We start from the raw sequence: 20,484 nt of genomic DNA, 5'->3' as shown, positions 1-20,484 counted from the left end.
TTACAAATTAATACTAAAATATTCTTTAAATTCTTTAATGCAAGAATTATATTCTTTCATGTGTTATTTACATTAATTGTAAGATGTTTTTCGTCATGCTTAAGGCATTTTTAAGGGCAGATCACAAGGTAAATAATATACAGTAATTTTTTAATTGTGTTCATTATTCTTTAAAAAATATGACTAAAATGTATTTTTAGATAGTTTTATTCTTTTGCGAGTTATTTACGCTAGTTTTACGGCATTTGTCATCATTTTAAGGTATTTTTAAGGCGCTGTGTTCAGTTTACATAAAAAATCAGGTTATATCACGGCTCTTGGAACCAATTAATGATGTATGGCAGGATATGACTGTAATGATATCTGAATATTTGTTTTATGTTGATATCTGAATGTTTGTTTAATGTAGCACTGCATATCTTTACATCACTGTAATTTATGTCATATAATTTTGAGAGTAGTGTATAAAAATTAGATTGAATTCAATTTCAATACAATTTTTTCTATTTACTGCAGAGAAGGTGTCGTTTTGGAGAGGGATAGCAAAAGCACATCATATGTGGATATTGGTCTTGGTGTGGATGTTTCCATTAATCAGAAGCTTGAACCTGGACTGAGAGTTACACTTAAGTTGCCACCTGAAGCACGAACATTGCAGAAACCTTGTGGTGTTGTTGTATCAGCTGATGAGCCAAGATTGGAAGCTGGCTATTATTGGGGTTACACTGTTCGAGTAGCAAACTCACTCTCTGAGGTATTTATTGTATGTAATACTATGTGACAAATAGGGGGACCTGAATGCTAAAGTAGGAGAAACTTTTAGAGAGGGTGTGGTAGGTAAGTTTGGGGTGCCAGGTGTAAATGATAATGGGAGCCCTTTGATTGAACTTTGTATAGAAAGGGGTTTAGTTATAGGTAATACATATTTTAAGAAAAAGAGGATAAATAAGTATACAAGATATGATGTAGGGCAAAATGACAGTAGTTTGTTGGATTATGTATTGGTAGATAAAAGACTGTTGAGTAGACTTCAGGATGTACATATTTATAGAGGGGCCACAGATATATCAGATCACTTTCTAGTTGTAGCTACACTGAGAGTAAAAGGTAGATGGGATACAAGGAGAATAGAAGCATCAGGGAAGAGAGAGGTGAAGGTTTATAAACTAAAAGAGGAGGCAGTTAGGGTAAGATATAAACAGCTATTGGAGGATAGATGGGCTAATGAGAGCATAGGCAATGGGGTCGAAGAGGTATGGGGTAGGTTTAAAAATGTAGTGTTAGAGTGTTCAGCAGAAGTTTGTGGTTACAGGAAAGTGGGTGCGGGAGGGAAGAGGAGCGATTGGTGGAATGATGATGTAAAGATACTAGTAAGGGAGAAAAAGTTAGCATATGAGAAGTTTTTACAAAGTAGAAGTGATGCAAGGAGGGAAGAGTATATGGAGAAAAAGAGAGAGGTTAAGAGAGTGGTGAAGCAAAATAAAAAGAGAGCAAATGAGAGAGTGGGTGAGATGTTATCAACAAATTTTGTTGAAAATAAGAAAAAGTTTTGGAGTGAGATTAACAAGTTAAGAAAGCCTAGAGAACAAATGGATTTGTCAGTTAAAAATAGGAGAGGAGAGTTATTAAATGGAGAGTTAGAGGTATTGGGAAGATGGAGGGAATATTTTGAGGAATTGTTAAATGTTGATGAAGATAGGGAAGCTGTGATTTCGTGTATAGGACAAGGAGGAATAACATCTTGTAGGAGTGAGGAAGAGCCAGTTGTGAGTGTGGGGGAAGTTCGTGAGGCAGTAGGTAAAATGAAAGAGGGTAAGGCAGCCGGGATTGATGGGATAAAGATAGAAATGTTAAAAGCATGTGGGGATATAGTTTTGGAGTGGTTGGTGCAATTATTTAATAAATGTATGGAAGAGGGTAAGGTACTTAGGGATTGGCAGAGAGCATGCATAGTTCCTTTGTATAAAGGCAAAGGGGATAAAAGAGAGTGCAAAAATTATAGGGGGATAAGTCTGCTGAGTATACCTGGTAAAGTGTATGGTAGAGTTATTATTGAAAGAATTAAGAGTAAGATGGAGAATAGGATAGCAGATGAACAAGGAGGCTTTAGGAAAGGTAGGGGGTGTGTGGACCAGGTGTTTACAGTGAAACATATAAGTGAACAGTATTTAGATAAGGCTAAAGAGGTCTTTGTGGCATTTATGGATTTGGAAAAGGCGTATGACAGGGTGGATAGGGGGGCAATGTGGCAGATGTTGCAAGTGTATGGTGTAGGAGGTAGGTTACTGAAAGCAGTGAAGAGTTTTTACGAGGATAGTGAGGCTCAAGTTAGAGTATGTAGGAAAGAGGGAAATTATTTCCCAGTAAAAGTAGGCCTTAGACAAGGATGTGTGATGTCACCGTGGTTGTTTAATATATTTATAGATGGGGTTGTAAGAGAAGTAAATGCAAGGGTCTTGGCAAGAGGCGTGGAGTTAAAAGATAAAGAATCACACACAAAGAGAAGTTGCAGAGATTGGTGGATGAATTTGGTAGGGTGTGCAAAAGAAGAAAATTAAAGGTGAATACAGGAAAGAGTAAGGTTATGAGGATAACAAAAAGATTAGGTGATGAAAGATTGAATATCAGATTGGAGGGAGAGAGTATGGAGGAGGTGAATGTATTCAGATATTTGGGAGTGGACGTGTCAGCGGATGGGTCTATGAAAGATGAGGTGAATCATAGAATTGATGAGGGGAAAAGAGTGAGTGGTGCACTTAGGAGTCTGTGGAGACAAAGAACTTTGTCCTTGGAGGCAAAGAGGGGAATGTATGAGAGTATAGTTTTACCAATGCTCTTATATGGGTGTGAAGCATGGGTGATGAATGTTGCAGCGAGGAGAAGGCTGGAGGCAGTGGAGATGTCATGTCTGAGGGCAATGTGTGGTGTGAATATAATGCAGAGAATTCGTAGTTTGGAAGTTAGGAGGAGGTGCGGGATTACCAAAACTGTTGTCCAGAGGGCTGAGGAAGGGTTGTTGAGGTGGTTCGGACATGTAGAGAGAATGGAGCGAAACAGAATGACTTCAAGAGTGTATCAGTCTGTAGTGGAAGGAAGGCGGGGTAGGGGTCGGCCTAGGAAAGGTTGGAGAGAGGGGGTAAAGGAGGTTTTGTGTGCGAGGAGCTTGGACTTCCAGCAGGCATGCGTGAGCGTGTTTGATAGGAGTGAATGGAGACAAATGGTTTTTAATACTTGACGTGCTGTTGGAGTGTGAGCAAAGTAACATTTATGAAGGGGTTCAGGGAAACCGGCAGGCCGGACTTGAGTCCTGGAGATGGGAAGTACAGTGCCTGCACTCTGAAGGAGGGGTGTTAATGTTGCAGTTTAAAAACTGTAGTGTAAAGCACCCTTCTGGCAAGACAGTGATGGAGTGAATGATGGTGAAAGTTTTTCTTTTTCGGGCCACCCTGCCTTGGTGGGAATTGGCCAGTGTGATAAAAAAAAAAAAAAAAAATATTCACATTAGCAAACTTGACACATTACAAAATAATATAATTCATCAAAAAGACAGATTTTATTTAGCAACATAGCTATTCACCTAGGCTCACTCATAATCAAGTTACTGTGTGTTGCTCCTAACTTAAACTTGGTCCATGCATGGATAAATGAAATTTAATATGTAACATATAAGCCTGGGGTATTCCCTCAGTCTAAACCTTTATTGTGAAGTTAAGTGAAAGATCATGTGGATTATCTGTTTCTGTCCATATTATAACAGATTTACAGTCTAGTCCATTGAAAAGGAGTTATGGAAGAACAGTTTTGTGCTTTTTAGGTAAATGCAGTATATTTATAATAATAATAATAATAATAATAATAAGAATAATAATAATATCTAAAAGTCCAATGAATGATAAGGCATGTAGTGGTACAAAGTTTATGACAATGGTTTTTAGATAGTTATTTTATAGGTTTACATCATCCATTTTAATAATGTGCAAAACTGGATTACACTCTCTTGGTTAAATATTATTTTCATTAAGAAATAAAGATAGCTGGGCCTCTTAACCCTTTGAGGGTCGACAGGCCCTCTCAGAAACTCGTTCTCAGGGTCGGCCAGATTTCAAAAAAAAAAATTATTTTTCCTTATGAAAAAATAGTTTTTTTTTCTAAACATTATAGGCTAAACAAAAAAATTTTGCTGTCAATACTTACCGAGATATGGAGGCGTGAAGTTTGCCAAAATTGAACAACATCTGGTAACATCACCGACTGCCGTCACCCGGTATTTTTCTATTTACTTTTTTATGTACTATTTTCAATTAATTTTCAATTTTTCTTTTTCTGTGTAACTTTTATGGCCTCTGAGGCCAACATGATCATTATTTTGTAAGTTATTTCTTTTTCAATACTACACAATAAGGGCGTAAACACTGTTGTCATTATTTTGTTTATAGAAAATATTTACATAAACAAACGATATGAAATGTTGTTTATTACTATTTTTCTATATTTTATATACACATATACAGTCACAGGGAATGTTTCTAGAAGTTCTGCAGCCTGTGGAAGTCTTTGAAACATGGTGTCATGCACAGTGGTGTTTTACACTCCTCACACATAAAACGAGTGTCTCTGCGTTGTTGTGGGCGGTTTTTTGTATGTGCACAGACGTAACACCTCTTCTGAGCCTTTTTCTTGAAAGCAGTAGCAGGCAGTTTTACCAGGAAGTGATCACCATGCTTCAGACGAGCAGGTAGTTGTTGATAATTTAGTGGGCGGTCAATTGCAGGTGCTGTTCCTTGGTACTTGAATACTATTTGTCTGATGACAGACAAACAGAATTCGCCATACTGTGGTTTGTTTCTGGTCCTCATCTTATACATATTATAAGCATTGAGCATGGAAATGTCCAGAAGATGGAAAAACAGTTTGATGTACCACTTATAACTCTTGCGAACACATTCAGCAAACCCAATCTGCATGTCACATTTGTCCACTGAACGCATGTTGAAGGTGTAATCAATCACAGCTGCAGGTTTTAGAATGGGTTCATTGCTCTCTCTATGCTGCCTGCCACTGTCTGCCATTTCATTAGGGTGAACTGATGACAACAGTGTGACATCTCGTTTGTCATGCCACCGAAATGCCATGATGTCATTGGCAGCAAACGCCTGCACCTCACCTCTACGAGTGCCAGCGTCAAACCTGGGCATATGTTTCCGATTTGCATGCACTGTGCCACACACATCTGTCATGTTCACTCGCAAAAAATCACTGAGTGAGGGGCTTGTGTACCAGTTATCTGTATATAATATATGCCCCTTACCAAGGTATGGTTCTATCATTGTTCTAACCACATCACCTGAGATGCCCAATAACTTCCTGGCATTTTGCAATGTATAATTTCCAGTGTACACAATAATATCCAATACCAGACCACTGTAACAATCACAAAGCACAAACAACTTTATACCAAAGCGTTTCCTCTTGCTTGGTATGTACTGCTTGAAAGAGAGTCTTCCTTTGAACAGAATCAAAGACTCGTCAATTACAAGCTTCCTGAAGGGATAAAAATGCATACTGAATTTCTCTTTCAGATACACAAACACATTCCTAATCTTGCATAACCTGTCAGTTCTGTCAGGCCTGGTTTTGTCTGAGAAGTGAAGCATACGTAACATTAGCACAAATCGATTCACTGGCATTATATCACTGAAACCTGGGGTTGCAATCAGGCGGTCTGTTGACCAGTATGATTTCACTTTGTGCTTATACACATGTGGCATAAGCATTATTGTGGCAAAGAAAAGATACATCTCAGCCACAGTTGCCTCCTTCCACTGGTGTAGACGTGATTTTGGTGAAAGTAATGTGTTTGCCATGGTGTACTCGTAGTATGTGTTGCTTTCCATGACAATACTTTCCATCAGGGGTTCGTCAAAGAATAACTCGAAACATTCCAGTTCAGTGGCATTGTTCCCAAGTGTACAAGATGGCAGTATTCCACTTTGGCTGTCATCAAACTGGTGGGGATTTGGAACAAAATTAGACAACTTCCTGCCAATCCCAGGTGCAGTCTGCTGGTGGGTACTGGACAATGACAGGTGGTTGTGGTTGTGGAGGCTGATGTGGTGGGTGGGTGGGGGATGGTGGCCTTTGTTGTAGATCAGCTGAGGCAGCAGCGTGGGTGGCATCATGGCCCACTGCTGGTGCCTCACCGCCAGCACCACTACCACCATGCACATTTTCCATCCCAATTGCAACTTTATCATCGTCATTTTCACTGTCTGTTCCTGTTGTACAGCCACGGGATGTACTCCAAGATGCACTCCTTCCCCTTGGAATAGCATATGGCACACTACCAGAGCGCATATATCGTCGTATATACTGACGCTTCACTGGGGAATATTGCACTTCACTATCACTACTGGAACTAGTTTGAAGAGCTTGTAGTTCATATTCACTATCACTATCATCACACATGCTCTCATCTGAGTCTGGGATTTGGGAAAATAGAAGTTTCCTTTTGGATTCTGGTACAACTGAACGTGAACAAGACGGCCCAGCACCAGAGGTGGAAGGCTGAGGGTCGTCTGGGTTTTCCTCACTATTACTGATATTATGATCATTAGTTTCGGTCAAAACCTCACCAAAACCTTGAAACTCATCTTCACTGGCACTTCCATCTGTATTAGAACTGTCACTGGGGAACAAAAGTGTCCCAATTCGCCGAGGAGTGAGGAGCTTCTTACCGCGAGGCATGGTGGACATTGTTTACTAAGATGGTGTTCCCACAATGCACCACTGGGTCCCAGATTTTTTTTCTACCGCGCACACCGACCACACAGACCACACATCTAGTCTTACCAGCCTTTTCCTGCGAGATTGGACGGCGCTAGAATTTATGCGTACTAGTACGTCAAAAACCCCTGCGCGTAAACCGTACTAGTACGTCCTAAACCCTCAAAGGGTTAATAGGCACTCTTATTTATGGAGTGATGAAATTAACAGTATATACAAGTTAGTGATGCAGTGTGTATGTTGATCATTTTTAACTCATTGAAGGCTTCTTTAAAACATTAAAAATAATTGAAGGGCTTCATGTGCCTTCATCAATTGCATGAAAGATTCCCTAGTATAAATACCTTATGAATTACTAAGTTACTAATAATTCTAATTAAATAAATTGTGATGAATATGTATCTAATGTTACAAATAATTTTGCCTTTCTGCAACAGTTATCTTCATTAAAACTTCAGATGTTTCTGTGCATATGCTTCTGTAAGAGTAGTGCTTTCACTCTGAAGGAGTCTGGATGTCACAGTTGGAGGGTAATCTGAATTATGATGTCACTACTCTTCTGGCAAGACTGCAGTTGAGTAAATGATGGTGAATGGATTTTTTTTTTTTTTTTTTGGGGGGGGGTCACCATGCCTTGGTAGGAGATAGCTGAGGTAAAAAATGAAAATTACTGGGTTGCTTAAATGTGCGTGGATGTAGTGCGGATGACAAGAAACAGATGATTGCTGATGTTATGAATGAAAAGAAGTTGGATGTCCTGGCCCTAAGCGAAACAAAGCTGAAGGGGGTAGGAGAGTTTCAGTGGGGGGAAATAAATGGGATTAAATCTGGAGTATCTGAGAGAGTTAGAGCAAAGGAAGGGGTAGCAGTAATGTTAAATGATCAGTTATGGAAGGAGAAAAGAGAATATGAATGTGTAAATTCAAGAATTATGTGGATTAAAGTAAAGGTTGGATGCGAGAAGTGGGTCATAATAAGCGTGTATGCACCTGGAGAAGAGAGGAATGCAGAGGAGAGAGAGAGATTTTTGGGAGATGTTAAGTGAATGTATAGGAGCCTTTGAACCAAGTGAGAGAGTAATTGTGGTAGGGGACTTGAATGCTAAAGTAGGAGAAACTTTTAGAGAGGGTGTGGTAGGTAAGTTTGGGGTGCCAGGTGTAAATGATAATGGGAGCCCTTTGATTGAACTTTGTATAGAAAGGGGTTTAGTTATAGGTAATACATATTTTAAGAAAAAGAGGATAAATAAGTATACACGATATGATGTAGGGCGAAATGACAGTAGTTTGTTGGATTATGTATTGGTAGATAAAAGACTGTTGAGTAGACTTCAGGATGTACATGTTTATAGAGGGGCCACAGATATATCAGATCACTTTCTAGTTGTAGCTACACTGAGAGTAAAAGGTAGATGGGATACAAGGAGAATAGAAGCATCAGGGAAGAGAGAGGTGAAGGTTTATAAACTAAAAGAGGAGGCAGTTAGGGTAAGATATAAACAGCTATTGGAGGATAGATGGGCTAATGAGAGCATAGGCAATGGGGTCGAAGAGGTATGGGGTAGGTTTAAAAATGTAGTGTTAGAGTGTTCAGCAGAAGTTTGTGGTTACAGGAAAGTGGGTGCAGGAGGGAAGAGGAGCGATTGGTGGAATGATGATGTAAAGAGAGTAGTAAGGGAGAAAAAGTTAGCATATGAGAAGTTTTTACAAAGTAGAAGTGATGCAAGAAGGGAAGAGTATATGGAGAAAAAGAGAGAAGTTAAGAGAGTGGTGAAGCAATGTAAAAAGAGAGCAAATGAGAGAGTGGGTGAGATGTTATCAACAAATTTTGTTGAAAATAAGAAAAAGTTTTGGAGTGAGATTAACAAGTTAAGAAAGCCTAGAGAACAAATGGATTTGTCAGTTAAAAATAGGAGAGGAGAGTTATTAAATGGAGAGTTAGAGGTATTGGGAAGATGGAAGGAATATTTTGAGGAATTGTTAAATGTTGATGAAGATAGGGAAGCTGTGATTTCGTGTATAGGGCAAGGAGGAATAACATCTTGTAGGAGTGAGGAAGAGCCAGTTGTGAGTGTGGGGGAAGTTCGTGAGGCAGTAGGTAAAATGAAAGGGGGTAAGGCAGCCGGGATTGATGGCATAAAGATAGAAATGTTAAAAGCAGGTGGGGATATAGTTTTGGAGTGGTTGGTGCAATTATTTAATAAATGTATGGAAGAGGGTAAGGTACCTAGGGATTGGCAGAGAGCATGCATAGTTCCTTTGTATAAAGGCAAAGGGGATAAAAGAGAGTGCAAAAATTATAGGGGGATAAGTCTCTTGAGTGTACCTGGTAAAGTGTATGGTAGAGTTATAATTGAAAGAATTAAGAGTAAGACGGAGAATAGGATAGCAGATGAACAAGGAGGCTTTAGGAAAGGTAGGGGGTGTGTGGACCAGGTGTTTACAGTGAAACATATAAGTGAACAGTATTTAGATAAGGCTAAAGAGGTCTTTGTGGCATTTATGGATTTGGAAAAGGCGTATGACAGGGTGGATAGGGGGGCAATGTGGCAGATGTTGCAAGTGTATGGTGTAGGAGGTAGGTTACTGAAAGCAGTGAAGAGTTTTTACGAGGATAGTGAGGCTCAAGTTAGAGTAAGTAGGAAAGAGGGAAATTTTTTCCCAGTAAAAGTAGGCCTTAGACAAGGATGTGTGATGTCACCGTGGTTGTTTAATATATTTATAGATGGGGTTGTAAGAGAAGTAAATGCGAGGGTCTTGTCAAGAGGCGTGGAGTTAAAAGATAAAGAATCACACACAAAGTGGGAGTTGTCACAGCTGCTCTTTGCTGATGACACTGTGCTCTTGGGAGATTCTGAAGAGAAGTTGCAGAGATTGGTGGATGAATTTGGTAGGGTGTGCAAAAGAAGAAAATTAAAGGTGAATACAGGAAAGAGTAAGGTTATGAGGATAACGAAAAGATTAGGTGATGAAAGATTGAATATCAGATTGGAGGGAGAGAGTATGGAGGAGGTGAACGTATTCAGATATTTGGGAGTGGACGTGTCAGCGGATGGGTCTATGAAAGATGAGGTGAATCATAGAATTGATGAGGGAAAAAGAGTGAGTGGTGCACTTAGGAGTCTGTGGAGACAAAGAACTTTGTCCTTGGAGGCAAAGAGGGGAATGTATGAGAGTATAGTTTTACCAACGCTCTTATATGGGTGTGAAGCGTGGGTGATGAATGTTGCAGCGAGGAGAAGGCTGGAGGCAGTGGAGATGTCATGTCTGAGGGCAGTGTGTGGTGTGAATATAATGCAGAGAATTCGTAGTTTGGAAGTTAGGAGGAGGTGCGGGATTACCAAAACCGTTGTCCGGAGGGCTGAGGAGGGGTTGTTGAGGTGGTTCGGACATGTAGAGAGAATGGAGCGAAACAGAATGACTTCAAGAGTGTATCAGTCTGTAGTGGAAGGAAGGCGGGGTAGGGGTCGGCCTAGGAAGGGTTGGAGGGAGGGAGTAAAGGAGGTTTTGTGTGCGAGGGGCTTGGACTTCCAGCAGGCATGCGTGAGCGTGTTTGATAGGAGTGAATGGAGACAAATGGTTTTTAATACTTGACGTGCTGTTGGAGTGTGAGCAAAGTAACATTTATGAAGGGATTCAGGGAAACCGGCAGGCCGGACTTGAGTCCTGGAGATGGGAAGTACAGTGCCTGCACTCTGAAGGAGGGGTGTTAATGTTGCAGTTTAAAAACTGTAGTGTAAAGCACCCTTCTGGCAAGACAGTGATGGAGTGAATGATGGTGAAAGTTTTTCTTTTTCGGGCCACCCGGCCTTGGTGGGAATCGGCCGGTGTGATAATAAAAATAATAACATTTGTCTTCCCTAGTATCAGTGTACCTTGCATCCTTGCACTTGCTAGGGCAGTCAGGAGGATACATTTAGGTAGGGGGGTATATCTTTCTGATGCTTCATTCATAGTGAGCTGAACCTTTACTACCCCTTGCATTGAGCAACTTACACTGGCTTAGTGTAGGTTGTGAGAAAGATTAGAGTTTATTTATTAGTACTGAAATTTTAAAATGAATTTTAAAATTGCACTTAGGTTGTTGCTGGTAGCAGATTTCCTGATGGCTATGACCTGCTAATTGGAACTTCAGATAAAGGTGATGATGCTCGAAAGATGGAGTATCCTACATTTTCACATGCGCTCATTGTATTTGGAGGTAAGTTATAACAGGTCAGTTTGTAACAATAGAATTGTAATTTATTAAACAGTTTTGATCCTAAAATAGTACAGTGTTGTTAAGGTGTTATCTGCTGTGATACTCTAACACAGATATTTCTTAGTCTGCTAAGTAATTAAGCTTCTTGTAATAATGCATAAAATTTTGTGAAAGTTGCATAAAAAATAAATGTCATTATTTTTTCTTTTGAAAAGCATTTTTATAGTTCTGTGTATGTACTGTATCTTCATAAATCTGCATTCATTAACTTGATATATTTTAAAGAGATAATTGCTAATGTTATGAATGAAAGGAACTTGGATGTCCTAGCTCTAAGTGAAACAAAGCTGAAAGGGCTAGGTGAGTTTCAGTAGGGAGCAGTAAATGGGATTAAGTCAGGAGTAGCCAGGGCTGGATTAACCATTAAGCAAAATAAGCACGTGCTTAGGGCATCAAGGGAAGGAGGGCACCACAGAAATTTTCCATAGCCGGATTTACCATGGACCATAGACCATATGGTGCAAAGCTGCAAATGGTGCAGCTGAACCAGGGTCCACAAAAAGAGGCTCACAGATTAAATGAAAAAAAAAATATGTACATATATATACAACAACAATAATAATAATAAATAGTAATTATAGAAGTTAATGATATACAGTAGGGCCCCACTTATATGGCAGCTTAGGTTCCAGGCTACTGCCAGAAACTGAACATTACCGGAAAGCAGAACACCATTTATTTCCACTTATAAATGTCAGATAATAAGTTTACACTAACATATATTAAGTTAGCAATAGAACAAGGCATTAAAAAAACAATAAAAAGTAACATGCACATGTAGTACACTCATTACTTACCATAAAATATTTGTAGTCGTAATGGTCTTAATATAGGGTGTAAGGTGAATAGTAGGGTAGGTAGGTATTGAATAGTGTAGTAGGTATTGTAACCCCCATCTGGCCACCCCACCCACACATTACATACTATGCATTTACAGCACCCTAGAGCTATAAAATGCACATACAGTGCCTTCATTACTTACCTTAAAATATTTGTAGTCTTAATGTAGGGTGAGAGGTGAGTAAATGAGATTAAACGAATAAACGAGAGAGAGAGAGAGAGAGAGGGAGAATGAGTACATGAGAGAGGACAGACGCGAGTTATGTAAACATACCAGGTGAATGCATATGGTTTTAGTTCACTCCGCAAGCCGACTAGAAAAACATCTCATATTTATAATATAATAATGATATAATAATATCTTTATTTACTACAAGTACATGTACATGGTATACAGGCCTAGCTGACACCAAAATCATACTACTATATAGAAAGCCTCTTGTTATGCTGAGCATTTTGGGCAAATTAGGTCAATGTCCCAGGATGTGACCCACACCAGTCGACTAATACCCAGGTACCCATTGTACTGACGGGGATCATAGACAACAGGTGAAAGGAAACACGCCCAATGTTTCTACCCTGGCTGGGAATTGAACCCAGGCCCTCACCGTGTGAAGCGAGAGCTTTAGCCACCAGGCCACCAGAGCCTGGTGGCTCTGGTATATTTATCATGTTTATATGTTATGTAGCATGTTTATTATATAATTTTGAAAAAATATCATAGATGGATTAAGCAAAATGTCTATATTAATGTTTTATATGACATTTAATGCACCTCAGAGTGATTATTATTGTGTGTCATTATTATTATCATTATTCAATTCAAATTCAAATCCAAATACCTACAAAAACCTCTCACAGTGATAAACATCTACAGAGTTCCACAATCAAACATTAGCCAATTTAGTCAAAACCTAGGAAGTATGATAACTGATGCACGCATGAACAAAGATCACTTACTACTCTCAGGTAACTTCAATATAAATCTCCTGCAAGACCAGGACCCACACGTTACTGAATTCACAAACACAATGAGTAACTGCATGTTGCTACCAACAGTAACAAAACCTACAAGAGTTACAGAGACTAGTGTTTCCCTACTTGACCACATCTGGACCAACACCATATCCCCTTTAAAATCAGGCATAATTACAGATAATACCACAGACCACTACCCTACTTTCCTCATAACAACTCTTGGTAAAATACCCCAAGACACTACTAAAGTCACCTTCAGACTTCACAATGAGGCAGCCATTAATAACTTCACAACAGCAGTAACAAACATTGACTGGCACACTGAGCTAGAAATCTATACAGATATTGACGAATGTTTTAATAATTTTCTAAAAAAGACCCAATACCTTTATAACAAGCACTGCCCTAAAAAAACTAAACAGATGACAGCTAAGAGACTGAACAGTCCCTGGCTAACACCCAGCATTCTCAAATCCATAAATACAAAACACCGATATGAAAAACAGTACAGAATGGGTCACATAACCAGAGACCAAACAAAACATTACTCGTCAGTCCTAACCAGCCTGATAAGAAGGGCAAAAAAATTGTATTATGAGAACAGATTATCCAACTTACGAGGTGATATAAAAAAGACCTGGAAGACCCTATCAGAAATTCTGGGAACAAAAAAGATATCACGACATAGTGAAATAAAATTAGCAAAATCAGATGAACCCCAACTCCCACCAACAGAAACAGCAAACAGACTCAATGATTTCTTCTCCACTATAGGTCAAAACCTTGCCAATAAAATCCCAAGCTCAGATACCCCACCAAATGACTACTTCACTGGCAACTACCCAAACACACTGTTCCTAGCTCTGACTAACCCATACGAAGTCTCCCTTATTATCAACGCACTGAAAAATAAGGCAGGAGATTTAAATACCTTACCACCCTTTATATACAAAAAAGCGTCACAAGTACTATCACCAATCATTGCAACACTCTTTAACAAATCCATTGAATCCTCCACCTTCCCTACAGTACTCAAAATAGCAAGGGTCACCCCGATCCATAAAGGAGGAGACCAAACAGAGTTGAATAACTATAGGCCAATATCCAATTTACACCCTCTCTCAAAAATCTTCGAAAAATTAATTCATAAACGAATCTACTCCTACCTCATCTCCCAAAACATTCTCAACCCCTGCCAATTTGGATTCAGGCCTAATAAAAATACTTATGATGCTATTATACACATGCTAGAACATATATACACTGCAATAGAGAAAAAAGAAGTCCCACTGGGGATCTTCATTGACTTACGTAAAGCTTTTGATACAGTTGACCATGACTTGCTCCACGTAAAATTGTCACACTATGGTATTAGAGGGCACTCCCTCAACTACCTCAAGTCTTACCTCAGCAACAGAAGCCAATATGTGTACGCAAATGGGGCAAGCTCTTCCGCACAACCAATTACAGTTGGTGTCCCACAGGGAAGTGTCCTTGGCCCTCTTCTCTTTCTCCTATACATAAATGACCTACCAAATGCTTCGCAATTACTCAAACCCACACTTTTTGCAGATGACACTACATACGTCTTCTCTCACCCGAGCCCAGTCACGCTAGCCAATACTGTAAACACCGAATTACAGAAAATATCTACCTGGATGAGGACTAACAAACTTACACTAAACATTGACAAAACCTACTTCATTCAGTTTGGTAACAGAGCTACAGATGTACCTCTTAACATAATAAACGGATCACCTATCACAAAGCTAACAGAGGGAAAATTCCTAGGAATCCACCTCGATAATAGACTCAAATTTCATACACATGTACAACAAATTTCTAAGAAAATCTCCAAGACTGTAGGCATACTATCGAAGATACGGTACTATGTTCCACAGTCAGCCCTCCTGGCCCTTTATCACTCTCTTATTTACCCCTATCTCACCTATGGAATTTGTGCATGGGGCTCAACAACAATTAACCATCTCAGACCACTAATTACCCAACAAAAGGCTGCAGTTAGAATGATAACAAATTCTCACTACAGGCAACACACTCCACCAATATTCAAAACACTCAACCTACTCACCATACAAAACATCCATACTTATTATTGCACCTATTACATACATAGAACACTTAACTCTGATATTAACCCTCCCCTCAAACATCTCCTTGACAACCTCAACAGAACACATGACCATAACACAAGGCACAGATCACTCTTTGATGTTCCTCGTGTCCATCTCACGCTATGCAAAAACTCAATGCACATAAAAGGCCCTAAAATCTGGAATTCATTACCTGTAAATATAAAAGAAACACTACCTGTTTATAAATTCAAGTCTCTTCTCAAAGATCACTTACTCACTCAAAACCAAATAAATACTGAATAACTGAACCTTATAAATTGTATATCCTATATGTTACTCACAATTATATCACACAAATGTTAAACCTAGGACCCAATCTAACTTCATTATTTTTTTAAATACACTACCTAACAGAATACTCCATTCGACTGAATGTACAGCAATGCAAGCAACCATATGACCTGTCTTTGTAATACTCATTTGTGCTTTATAGTTATCTGTTTACAATAATGTTTTATCACTGATTTCATCATTGCTTAGTTAATCTTAAGTTAATTTTAAGCCAGCCCGTAATGCTATGCATATAAGTGGCTTTGGCATGCTGCTCTTACATGTATTTTTTGTACCTCTGTTTGTATGCTTAAATTACTAAAAAAAAATAAAATAAAAAAAAAATTATTAATATGGCATCTTCAAGACTAATAAGACACTCCTAGTGATTTTAATGAATACCTGCATGCCAGGACAGTGTGTAAGTTTACTTAGGTACAGGTACACACAAGTATAATTTTCAGAGTATATATAAAATATTAAGTAGTAGGTTGGTAGACAGCAACCGCCCAGGGAGGTACTACCATCCTGCCAAGTGAGTGTAAAACGAAAGCCTGTAATTGTTTTACATGATGGTAGGATTGCTGGTGTCCTTTTTTTCTGTCTCATAAACATGCAAGGTTTCAGGTTTGTCTTACTACTTCTACTTATACTTTGGCGACACTACACATACATGTACAAGTACAGTGGACCCCCAGTATTCGATGGTAATCTGTTCCTGAGAGCTCATCGAATACCAAAAATATAAAAAAGCGAATCAATTTTCCCCATAAGAAATAATGGAAATCAAATTAATCCGTGCAAGACACCCAAAATTATGAAAAATATTTTTTTACCACATGAAATATTAAGTTTAATGTAATAGAATAATTACAATAACAACAATAATTATAGAATAATAACAATAGAATAATTGATACTTACCTTTAATGAAGATCTGGTGATGATTGATGGGATAGGAGGAGGGGAGTGTGTGGATGGTGTTAGTGTTTAGAAGGAGAATCCCTTTCCATTAGGACTTGAGGTAGCAAGTTCTTTTCCAGGGTCACTCCCCTTCTTTTAATGCCACTAGGACCAGCTTGAGAGTCACTTGACTTCTGTCGCAAAACATATCTGTCCATAGAGGCCTGTACCTCTCGTTCCTTTATGACATTCCTAAAGTGTTTCACAACATTGTCAGTGTAATAGTCACCAGCACGGCTTGCAGTAGCTGTGTTAGGGTGATTATCATCAAAAAAGGTTTGCACTTCAAGCCACTTTGCACACATTTCCTTAATCTTTGAAGTAGGCAACTCCTTCAATTTCTCTATCCCCTCCTCCAAAGCAGTTTCCTCAGGTCTGGCCTCTTGCTGTTGAAGATGATCTAGCAGCTAATCAGTGGTTTGTCATTGTCCTCCTCCACCAACTCTTCCACATCCTCCCCACTAACCTCCAACCCCAAGGACTTTCCCAATGTCACAATGGATTCCTCAACTGGCATAGGATTCCCAGGGTTAGCCTCAAACCCTTCAAATTCCCTTTTGTCTACACATTCTGGCCACAGTTTTTTCCAAGCAGAGTTCAAGGTCCTCTTAGTCACTCCCTCCCAAGCCTTACCTATAAGGTTTATACAGTTGAGGATATTAAAGTGATCCTTCCAAAACTCTTTTAGAGTCAGTTGAGTTTCTGTGGTCACTACAAAGCACTTTTGAAGCACAGCTTTTGTGTACAGTTTCTTGAAGTTGGAAATGACCTGCTGGTCCATGGGTTGCAGGAGAGGAGTGGTATTAGGAGGCAAAAACTTGACCTTAATGGAGCTCATGTCCCCAGAAAGTTGCTCTGCCAAGTCTGTAGGATGACCAGGGACATTGTCAAATACCAGGAGGCACTTAAGGTTTAATTTCTTTTCAATTAGGTAATTTTTCACAGTGGGGGCAAATGCATGGTGTAACCAGTCATGGAAAAAGTTCCTAGTGACCCATGCCTTACTGTTTGCCCTCCACATCACACACAAATTAGCCTTGAGGACATTGTTTTTCCTGAACACACTGGGAGTTTCAGAGTGATACACCAATAAAGGCTCCACTTTGCAATCACCACTAGCATTAGCACACATCAACAGAGTAAGCCTGTCTTTCATAGGCTTATGTCCTGGGAGTGCCTTTTCCTCCTGAGTAATGTAGGTCCTGCTTGGCAGTTTCTTCCAAAACAGGCCTGTTTCGTCACTTGTTCAATTTTAAATTCTTCACTGTCTATGTAATCCTTGAATTCCTTCACATATTTCTTAGCTGCTTTTTGGTCCGAACTAGCAGCCTCACCATGCCTAATCACACTATGTATGCCACTACGATTCTTAAATCTTTCAAACCAACCTTTGCTGGCCTTAAATTCACTCACATCAGCACTAGTTGCAGGCAATTTCTTTACCAAATCGTCGTGCAACTTCCTAGCCTTTTCACAAATGATCGCTTGAGAGATGCTATCTCCTGCTATCTGTTTTTCATTTATCCACACCAATAACAGTCTCTCAACATTTTCTAACACTTGCAGTTGCTGTTTCCTAATCACAGTTGCACCTTTTGCAAGAACAGCTTCCTTGATTGCCGTTTTCCTGGTCACTATAGTAGAGATGGTTGATTGGGGTTTACTATACAACCTGGCCAGCTCCGACACACGCACTCCACTTTTGTACTTTGCAATTATCTCTTTCTTCATTTCATTAGTCATTAGCACCTTTTTTCTCGAAGAGTTGGCACTAGAAGCTTTCTTGGGGCCCATGGTGACTTATTTTGCAGAAACAAGCACCAAAAACAGTGATAATATGGAATGTACCGAATGTATCCTTAGATGCGCTCTCACTGGCTGGCTTGTAAACACTGGCACACACAGGGCAGTTCAGGCCACACGTGGACATATCTCGTGTGAATCGTATCGAATACCGGGTTTTCGATCGGATACTGAGGCAAAATTTTTGCGTTAAAATGCATCGAATACCGGATTTATCGAATACCGATGCCATCGAATACCGGGGGTCCACTGTATATATATACACACCCCTCTGGGTTTTCTTCTATTTTCTTACTAGTTCTTGTTCTTGTTTATTTCCTCTTATCTCCATGAGGAAGTGGAACAGAATTCTTCTTCCGTAAGCTATGCGTGTTGTAAGAGGCGACTAAAATGCCAGGAGCAAGGGGTTAGTAACCCCTTCTCCTGTATAAATTACTAAATTTAAAAAGAGAAACTTTTGTTTTTCTTTTTGGGCCACCCTGCCTCAGTGGGATTCGGCCGGTTTGTTGAAAGAAAAAGAAGAATATAAAATATTAAATAATTTTAAAACACTTGAAATTTTGGAAAGTTTCCAAACATAATGGAGAGAGGCACTGCTCAGGAGAATGTACACAAACCGGGTGGTGTGTGCCGTATTAGAAAGATGTGGGAGCTGTATAGAGAGTTTTGGTCATAATTTGAAATTGTCATATTAGTGAAACGCCATAAAGCGGGGCCCTACTGTACATTCATCTTGGGAATACAGTACAATAAATTAGGATCTGGTAACTGCCCCATGGTCCACGGAGGCTCGTGTGAATGTTCTTGTCTTGGTCATGTTGGCTGTCCCATTCAGTCGTCCACTGAGAGTGAGTGCAGTGGTGCTCAGTAGCTCACTCAGCTACTGGGGGACACCAAAATCTTTTAAGTGCTTAGGGCCTCTAAGGGTCTTAATCTGGTCCTGGGAGTATCTGAGAGAGTTAGAGCTAAGGAAGGGGTAGCAGTAATGTTGAAGGATCAGTTATGGAAGGAGAAGAAGGAATATAAATGTATAAGTTCAAGCATTATGTGGATTAAAATAAGGGTTGGATATGAAAAGTGGGTCATAATAAGTGTGTATGCACCAGGAGAAGAGAGGAGTATAGAGGAGAGAGAGATTTTGGGAGTTGTTAAGCAAGTGTGTAGGAACTTTTGAACCAAGTGAGAGAGTAATTGTGGTAGGGGACCTAAATGCTGAAGTAGGAGAAATATTTAGAGAGTGTGGTAGGTAAGTTTGGGGTACCAGGTGTAAATAATAATGGGGTTCCTTTGATTGAACTTTGTATAGAAAGGGGTTTGGTTATGGGTAATATATATTTTAAGAAAAAGAGGATAATTAAGTATACAAGATATGATGTAGGGCAAAATGACAGTAGCTTGTTGGACTACATATTGGTAGATAAAAGACTGTTGGGTAGACTTCAGGATGTACATGTTTATAGAGGGCTACAGATATATCAGATCACTTTTTAGTTGTAGCTACAGTGAGAGTAAAAGGTAGATGGGATACAAGGAAAATAGAAGTGGCAAGTAAGAGAGAGGTGAAGGTTTATAAACTAAAGGAGGAGGCAGTTAGAGTAAGATATAAACAGCTATTGGAGGATAGATGGGCTAGTGAGAGTATAGGCAATGGGGTCAAAGATGTATGGGGTAGGTTTAAAAATGTAGTGTTAGATTGTTCAGCAGAAGTTTGTGGTTACAGGAAAGTGGGTACAGGAGGGAAGAAGAGCGATTGGTGAAATGATGATGTAAAAAGAGTAGTAAAGGAGAAAAAGTTAGCATGTGAGAGGTTTTTTCAAAGTAGAAGTGATGCAAGGAGGGAGGAGTATATGGAGAGAAAAAGAGAGCAAATGAGAGAGTGGGTGAGATGTTATCAAAAAGAGTAATAAGTTGGGGAAGCCAAGGGAATGAATGGATTTGATAGCTAAAATAGGAGATGGAGGGAATATTTTGAGGAATTGTTAAATGTTGATGAATATAGGGAAGCTGTGATTTCGTGTATAGGGCAAGGAGGAATAATATCTTATATAGGAGTGAGGAAGAGCCAGTTGTGAGTGTGGGGGAAGTTCGTGAGGCAGTGGGTAGAATGAAAGGGGGTAAGGCAGCTGGGATTGATGGGATAAAGATAGAAATGTTAAAAGGAGGTGGGGATATAGTTTTAGAGTGGTTGGTGCTTTTATTTAATAAATGTATGGAAGAGGGTAAGTTACCTAGGGATTGGCAGAGAACATGTATAAAGGCACAGGGGACAAAAGAGAGTGCAAAAATTATAGGGGATTGTCTGTTGAGTATACCTGGTAAAGTGTATGGTAGAGTTATTATTGAAAGAATTAAGAGTAAAACGTTGAGTAGGATAGCAGATGAACAAGGAGGCTTTAGGAAAGACAGGGGGTGTGTAGACCAAGTGTTTACA

The 20,484-nt window shown here is 39.4% G+C and overlaps 1 protein-coding gene across 5 annotated transcripts in view; it reads left to right on the top strand.

The window, feature by feature from the left end:
- LOC128698196 (putative methyltransferase C9orf114 homolog) overlaps positions 1-20,484 on the top strand; it is a 40,074-nt gene that overhangs the window by 14,920 nt on the left and 4,670 nt on the right. For all 5 annotated transcript variants that reach the window (XM_070090220.1, XM_070090219.1, XM_070090221.1 and 2 more), the window contains exons 4-5: positions 517-754; positions 10,863-10,983. In XM_070090220.1, coding sequence (XP_069946321.1) covers positions 517-754; positions 10,863-10,983 — 359 coding nt within the window. The remainder of the gene's footprint in view (positions 1-516; positions 755-10,862; positions 10,984-20,484) is intronic.

The sequence above is a fragment of the Cherax quadricarinatus genome, chromosome 31, assembly GCF_038502225.1.
Source record: "Cherax quadricarinatus isolate ZL_2023a chromosome 31, ASM3850222v1, whole genome shotgun sequence".
NCBI lineage: Eukaryota > Metazoa > Arthropoda > Malacostraca > Decapoda > Parastacidae > Cherax > Cherax quadricarinatus.
The sequence above is the reverse complement of the archived record's forward strand: the minus strand, read 5'-3'. Positions and strand labels throughout refer to the sequence as shown.